This window comes from Berghia stephanieae, chromosome 2 (genome assembly GCF_034508935.2).
Source record: "Berghia stephanieae isolate SIO BIC M18660-M18661 chromosome 2, UCSD_Bste_1.3, whole genome shotgun sequence".
In the NCBI taxonomy this organism is placed as follows: domain Eukaryota; kingdom Metazoa; phylum Mollusca; class Gastropoda; order Nudibranchia; family Aeolidiidae; genus Berghia; species Berghia stephanieae.
In genome coordinates this window covers 59,800,594-59,808,930 of record NC_088361.1, presented here as the reverse complement: position 1 = coordinate 59,808,930, position 8,337 = coordinate 59,800,594, and the positions used below count along the sequence as shown (strand labels likewise).

The 8,337-nt window shown below is 34.9% G+C and overlaps 1 protein-coding gene across 1 annotated transcript; it reads right to left on the bottom strand.

Moving 5' to 3' along the window:
- Positions 1 to 354: 354 nt before the first annotated feature.
- LOC144965253 (mitochondrial import receptor subunit TOM7 homolog) lies at positions 355 to 5,853 on the bottom strand. The gene is made up of 3 exons (XM_078900397.1): positions 5,655 to 5,853; positions 3,766 to 3,814; positions 355 to 594 (listed from the first exon to the last, which is right to left on the bottom strand). Exons 1-3 carry the CDS (start codon positions 5,758 to 5,760, stop codon positions 579 to 581), a joined length of 171 nt encoding a protein of 56 aa, XP_078756523.1. The 5' UTR covers positions 5,761 to 5,853; the 3' UTR covers positions 355 to 578.
- Between the last annotated feature and the right edge of the window lie 2,484 nt (positions 5,854 to 8,337).

Below are 8,337 nucleotides of genomic sequence, written 5' to 3'. Positions count from 1 at the left end.
CTTTACTCACACTTTCTAATCATATGCGTGTCTAATACTAATAGGAGTATTGCCCAGCAACAGTGTCAAAAAAAATCTTGTACACTTATAAAAACACCTTAGCAGGCATCACGTCTAGTCTTAGTGACTCAGTGTTGGTGAGGCAGTTGGCAGCAGCTTCTAATGATCTCACACTACAATACTATTATGACCATCTGGTCATCCAGGTGGCAATGTTGTTACTGCATGTGTGTGCAGTCACGAACTGGCAACTTATCTCCGTTTTCTAAAAATCTAGGACCACACCCATTCGATGATGACCTTGCATAACATTCACACTAATGAAACGAAAATCATATCAGTGAACCGTGCATATTCAAGAAATCAAGAAATTATTTATTGGATTAAAAACATGAGTGGAGTTCAAAACCAAAATAAACATTCACAATGGCAATCAATATCCTCTCAGTCTGGGAAGGGGGGGGGGGGGGGGGGGTAAAAAAAAAATCCAATAACAATTCCATCCAGACCAAGTTCCTTTTTTTAGTGGCATCATCATCTCCAACAGGAACGGTGTTTTATGTCTACTCTCAGACTTCTCATTGCCACAATAGACTGAAATCAAATAGAGAAAACAACAAATACCATGGTAAGCATAAAAAATAATAATTTTCTTTCTTTTAAAGCATGATATATGTGAGTGAATCATTGAATAATAAATACCACTAATTTGTTCAATTTTATAAAGCAGAGAAACAAATATGATGGTAATAATAATAATAATAATAATAATAATAATAATAATAATAATAATAATAATAATAATCATGATGGTGATGGTGATGATGATGATGATGATGATGATGATGATGATGATGATGATGATGATGATGATGATGATGATGATGATGATGATGATGATGATAATAATAATAATAATAATAATAATAATAATAATAATAATAGCCATTTTCAATTTAACATTTGTTTTTAATTTTAAGGGTTTTGCGGCGCTTACAATACATTTTGGTAAATTCAGTGCCAGTAAAAAGGGAGAAAATGGGATAGTCAAAAATTCTAGATTTACAGGAGAAAGGGTAAGACAAAAGGGGAATTGGTTCAATGAAGGAACAGATGTAGATTCCAAGAGCATACTATCAGTGTGCTTTAAGATAAACTAAAAGTCTCATCCACAAACAAGCATAGGATTCCACTGAGGAATACACTCAAATGTTTACAAATCATTAAATGCATAATATTAAAAACCATATTAAAAGGCATTTCTTCTTCTTCTTCTTCGTTCCCGTCACGTCACATGGTCAGTCCGGTCTGGTGAATGAAGCCCACAGTGGTCCTGAGGTCGTCCTCACTGCCGTACAGCTTCTTTGAGTATGGGGTTGGGTCAGGCCAGAAGTTCCTTCTCAACTGGTTGTACCTTGGACATTCCATTAGGACATGATGTCCATTTTCATTTTCAAGTCCGCAGTCACATTGTCCAGAGGCACCTGCTCTGGACATCCTCCACATATGTTCCTTTAACTGGTTGTGTCCAGTTCTCAGTCTGAAGATGATGACCTGTTCCTTTCTGTCGAGCACCTTGATTGGCATTTAATCTTTTATGCATTTTGCTCGCAAAGATAGCTATTTTTCTGCCAATGTGCAAAATTGCATGTTTCTTGATGTTCACTTCTTTATTTTGCAAAGACAATTTGAAGAAAATGTCTGACAAAAACTTGGACCTCTTCCCTGGAGTACTCTCTACCCGTTGACGTGAATTACATGTCATTTTGTATAATCATTATGTTCATTTAGTATATGGAAATATGCAGACATGCCAACCCTTCATATTCCAAAAGTTAATCAGAAGGTCAGAAAATAGGAATTTGAGACAAAAAATAGGACTTTCTTTACAACGAATAATTCTGTATTGAAATGACCACCAACTTTGCCACCAAACACATACAGACAGTATTGCGGTATAGCTGGTAAAACTACATATCACATTATTAGGTAATGGAATGGGAAAGGGGGAAATGAGTGCAAATAATTTTCCTACTTATGGTCAATAATATACCTCATTTGACCGTTATAATGTGAAAAATAAGGATGAATATTTCTATAGCACATTTCAACGGCTTTACAATGCTCAATGTACTTAGAAATGCTTCATATATTTCCCCAGCAGGCCACATGAACCAAGTTTCTATTTTATGCAGATTAAGTGAGCTAATGAGCATTTATTTTGTTACAGCACTCTTACAGTATCCATCACTGACAATAGCCAATTGCTTAATATCTTTATCGACGAGTGGTTAATGTATGCGAAGTACCTTATTCGACACATCTTGGGGCCAAAAAAAAACCCAGTGACACTCCGTCGTTTAGCCGCACAATATTACAAATTAAATTAAATAACATAGAGTTCTCTTTCAGTAAGTCATTTAACATTGAGTCAGTTCGGCCTCAGAAATTCGAGCTTGTGTAGCACCTACACCACCAAAAGTGAAGATTGGTCTCTAAATTTTCCAAAATGATCATGACACTTGCTCTCCCTAGACCATATAAAGTATGTTGTGCAACACCCTGATCTTGCATGGCTGAAAAGGATGAGAACTTTAACAATAGGTGCTATCAACCGGGCACAATGTTGGTATATTAAAATGGTGCATAAACCAAATTTGCATCCACACGCATAATACTTATATTTTTAAAATTTAAATTAATAAATTAAATAAAAAATACTTAAAATCTGACTAGGTATCACAAAGTCTTGGAGGGAGTATGTGTTCAACTTACAATAACTTTTGTTCCCATGAAAGGATTAAGGTGGACTTTTAGTATGATCATCAGCATAAAATGTAGCGACCAAATATAGAAATTAGCTTAGTATCGATTTCTTCCCAGCTACCACATATTTTTTAGCTAGAATGTACTAGACTATTATAGTATGGAGACATGATATTTTACAAAGAGATTACACTATAAATTGAAGGAGCCACCCATGAGGGGTGCATATTTGATTAGATAGAACTCAGATTCCATTTCTAAAATGATCCAGATGTACAAAGTGATTATGTATTTTGCTTTTCACAACATCCAATTTTGATCTTTTTTGACAGTGGAGTCGGTGACAAAATTTCACCAAATAAGAGAACAGGTTTGTCATTGTTGACAGAGATCTGTACTGTAAGGGTGAGGAATAGGAAGTAAGAGACTATTTGGTATACTGTGTGGTCACATGTTATTAAAGTGTGAATATCAGACTAAAAAGCAAGAAACGATCCTGTCAGAGTTCTATATACACCATACTAGTCTCGAGTTCAAAACAAATGAAAACTCTATTTTATATGAGTTGTCTGAGAGTCATCAATGATATGTAAATCTGTTTATAAGACAATGAAACAATGGAGGGTGAAAGGACTGAGTGGATAAATAAGTAAATAAGTTTGCACTTTCACTTGAGATCTGGGTTTGAGCCCCATTGTCCGTATCTCATCCCCCCTCCCCTCCACTGAGCAAGAAATGTAATCCTTATTCCTCATTTTGTGGTACCGTGCTGTGGCCCATGTCTAGGTCACCTTGGTCTTTTTTCGAGGGAGATCCCAAATAAGAACTTTCCCAGAGAATTATAAAGGAAATTTCGTTTTATTTTCTACATGACAAAACATGTAAAAGTTAATAGTTAAAAGAGGTGACTTAGCAATATAAATACTAGACCCTTAATCTTGAAATGTGATTATAATCAAAACAAAACCACTACACCATAATCATTTTTAAACAACTTACCTCATTACAGTCAAAGGTGGTGCTCCTTCATCAGATCCTTTCCAAAAGCCTGAAATATAGATATATAAAAGTCAAATATGAAGAAAAAAAAAAAAGGAATTAACTTGATGCTGTCGGCTCTCGATGAAACATTATTTTTTACTACAATGGCAAGGGTTAATATACATAGAAACGAAAAATATTGGCATAAAACACCATCATTAAAATCAGAAAAACACAAACACACACAGAGAGATGTTCTTATCATAGAACTATAATGCCATAGAGAATTTTGCATTTTAAGCCCACAAAACTTATGTTTTACATTTTCATCATTTTACCAAATTACCCGATGATTGGGAAGTAGAAGCAACATTTACAAATACTTGGACAATAGAACAAAAAAAAGATAAAAGGAGTAGCTATCAGGAACAAAAGAAAATATTCAAACTAACATTTTTCAAGTGTTTGTTTAGTAGGTAGCATTTATTTCTTCCTGATTTTCTTTTAGCTTTGTTCAATTCTTCGAAGTGGCAAAATAAGGTATCAACATCTCATTCCTTATGAATACAATTTCTTTTCTACTTCATATTTAATTTTCTTTGTTCTTTTCTTAATTTTTTTATTTTCTTAATAATAATTCAACAAATTATTCTGCCACCTATTTTTTTTTTTTTTTTTTTTTTGTCTTTCTGAATTTCATAAAATTGGCTTTTCCAATAGACCGCACTTATGTATAATTCCCAATTTTTTCTTAAATCATTTACTGGTTATTCCAGTTGCACAGGCTAGGTAAATAGTATTAGTGTAGCCAAAATGAGAATAAAAACAAAACAAACTAAAAAAAAAAGGGGGTGGGAGGGGGGGCGATCGGATTCGAATCTGTGCAGCTAAAAGGAGCAAAAATGAAAGATGGTCTAACCCACTGAGCTATCTATCCACACCGGTACCGATGTATCTTAAAATTCATATACAATGGGCTAGACATTTTTCCACCATCTTTGCTTCCTTGTATTGATAGTTATTTTCATCTCTGATTCAAATATGTTGTTGGATCTAGTTTTGTGGACGTGTGATAATAAATTGTATTGTCTTGTATAAAGAAGACAGGGAAAAAACAGGTGTTGTCGGTTTTGGGCTTTGGGGCGAACAACACCTTGGCCTAGGAATTTGTCCGCGAAATAAACAAATTTCCGGCCATCATCAATGTCCCCAAAATTGTGGTCAGAATTAACAAATTATAGAAACAAAAGATGATCAATAAAGTTAACAGGTAGATAGGTAGTGAACATGTTAATGGTTGGTGGACTATGAACAGATTTGATGATTAACAACTTTCTTGCCAGTTGAAAAAAAAAGGCGAATTGCCAGTTTGATGTTTTCAGTTCAAAGTGACAAAAGAAATTTCATTGATCCATTTGCTTTAAAATAAATAAAAAAGCTGGATTTGACACGTGATCACTAGTATTTGCTTTCATCTTGTATTAAATATCGCTAGATAATAATATTAACTGTTTTGGGACACAAATAACCACTGGCATTTTTTTCAGAATATTTGGTATTTTCACGCCTAGATGTGTCTGCCAATAACGAAAATTGATTATTCCCAGACAGGGTCTGCCAATAACGAAAATTGGTATTCCCAGACACCACCAATTTTCGTTATTGGCAGACATGTCTGGGAATAATGACAGTGACAGCCTATTGAATATAATCATCATGGCACGGTGTAAGTGCAAAGTCAAAGAGCATGAGAGTGAATATGTGTTTGAAGTTTAAACACAAACAGGATTTCACTTTCACCATTATAATCGATCCGCATGTCTACATCTCACTCACTCTTCTTACTCTGACTATGGACAGATTCGTTCCCATTCCCAGTCCCCCGAGATCACTCTACTTTCACTTACCAAGGATGAGGACAGTCGGAATAAACCCGTAATAAAACACTGTTCTTGTAACAGTCATGAGACAGCCTACTTTTTCTTTTATTTGGCCATTGCTTTGACTTCCCATTTTTTATGAAGTTAATGACAAAAAAACAAAACGACCGTTCTTGAGAGAACCTTGTTGAAAAAGAAAGTAGAGTGGCAAGAATGGAAGATCGTTAGAAATAAGTAGCAAGGACGGTCACTCTGGAAAATTGGAGAATTTTTTAAAAATTGCATTTATATCCCTTACTCCTATCAATTTGAAGTAGTGCTGGGATTACCCGCCCAAATCATTACCCGGGTAATACCCGGGTAGTGGTCTGATTACCCGGGTACCCGCGGGTACCCGTGGCAGGAGTGACTTTTGTCCCCAAAAAATTTTTTTGTAGGGGGGGGGGGGGGGGGGGTCTTTTTTATTTTTTAATTTTTTAATTATTTTATTATTTGTTACAACAAATGAAGCGAAACTGAAGTAAGAAACAAAGATAATTAACTACAATGAAAAAAAATAATAGATAATAAATAAAATAAAAATACCTGAGATTCCTTTAAAAGATAAGAACTAATATAATATAGTCTTACCCTATTGATTCCAAAATTGAATCAAATGTGTGTTAACAAATAAAACAAAAAAATCAATGTAATTGACCAATAAAGTAGGAAAATCTTTTGAAAAAATGTCATGTAAATGTAAATATGTAAATAAAATTGTATTATTTCCAATTTTTGTTCAAAAATATTAAAACCGCCAAAAATTATCACTCTCAGTTCGGTTTCCATTTGTTGTAGCGGGTACCCGTTACCCGCCCCTTTTACCCGAGTACCCGGTTTAACTTTATTACCCGCGGGTACTCGCGGGTACCCGCCCAGCCCTAATTTGAAGTCATTTCACCCCTGCCGAACACCTTACTTAGTGTCAAGCGCTTTGATAACATTAAGTGGATATTGCACAACATCAAAAGAAGAACCTCGTGCTAATGCATCCTGCCATTTTAACGATTGCTCTCGACGTGCACATATTTTAGGTCTGATCACCCAACTTGTTATGATCTCATTGTTTTAATGGAAATGTACACTCAAATCAACACAAAATATTGTCCATTACAAAAATGTTAAAACAAACCCATAATTGCGTCCGATGTCAACTGTTCACGTTGGTTGCGCAAATTTAAAAAGAATAATTATATTTGTTTGCGTTGCGTACATCGGTTGCTCAGTCTTTGTACCCAGATCTACAATCCAGTATTCATTTGATATCGAATATTAGAGGTGTATGCATTATAGTACTAAATAACGTGTTTTTTGTTTGTTTTTGTTTTGTTGTTGTTGACGTTGTTGTTGTTTTTTCTTTCAAAAAAATAAGATAGACCTCTAAATATGATGATGTTTATTGAACTTAGATTATATCGGAAACGTCAAATTACAGATCCAATTCCCGGTGGATTATGTTAATTGAATATCACAAGAGAATGTTACTAAATTCATAATAACATCAGAATAATATAATAATTTAAACAGCCTATTTTAAAAAAAAAGATAGATTACAGGACATTTAAAGGTCAGCTAGCCTTTGATCTTTAGTTTTTAAAAACAATAACCCCCCCCCCCCCAAAACAACAAAAACAAAAACAAACAAAAAAAAAAAAAAAAAAACAACAAAAAAACCCAAACCAAAACAAAACAAAACAAAACAAAAAACACTTGAGCATTCATATACCTAACGTAGAGCGCAATATCCACGATAGTTCTACGTCCTCAAGCCTTGTTAGTGTTGAAAGGTGTTTTTTGTTTGTTTGTTTGTTTGTTTGTTTGTTTTTTTGTTGCTCTTTGATGAAGAAACTCTGATAAATTTAATCACACTTAAGGATAGAAAAAGGAAGAGAAAAATCCATCATCATCATCAACATCATCATTATCATCATCATTAGACAAGCGTCCTATCCGAATGATAATAAGCAATTGCTATTGTCCCCCTCGGCTCGACAGCTCTGTTGGTAGAGCACTCGCTTCACACGCAAAAGGACCGTGATCATGACGTAACTATAGTACTCTAGTCGGCCATGACCATGATCGATCCCGGGTGCAGTCCCGATTTTCTGGACCCTTGTCTGCCCAGCAGTGATTGGGTAGGTGGATCTGTTAGATCTCGCAGAAAGTACTTTGCGATAGACTAGCGTTCCTATCCACAGAATAGCAAGCAATTGCTATTGTCCGTTTCACGCAATAGAGACCGGGATAAAGTCCGGCTCCATTAGCCCATTGACTCTGAAGGACTACTTTTTCGACTTTATTGCCCCTTTCATGCTATAGAAACCGAACTACTACTACTACTACTACTACTACTACTACTACTACTACTACTACTACTACTACTACTACTACTACTACTACGACTACTATTACAACAACTACTATTACGACTACTACTACTTCTACTACAATTGTGACCCTCCGGCTCGAATCGGTATTAAGTCGGGATTTGGAAAACGAAGAAAACCGGTTTTAAAGTGGAAATGGTCAAAATGATCAAATTTCAGTTTTTGGTTGTTTCAGAAACTACAATCATTTTTCCACATGAAAACATAATAATTCAGCATAAAAATTGACGGTAAGTTATAGAAATTCCAAGTTTAAAAATGCAACTATCAGTGACACATTCAAA

What these genes read in the sequence shown, in the direction of transcription:
- LOC144965253 (XM_078900397.1), bottom strand. Translation starts at nt 5,760, where the DNA reads ATGGGAAGTCAAAGCAATGGCCAAATAAAAGAAAAAGTAGGCTGTCTC. An exon ending in TCCGACTGTCCTCATCCTTG is followed by an intron (nt 3,815 to 5,654) that starts GTAAGTGAAAGT and finishes TCTATATTTCAG; the next exon opens with GCTTTTGGAAAGGATCTGAT.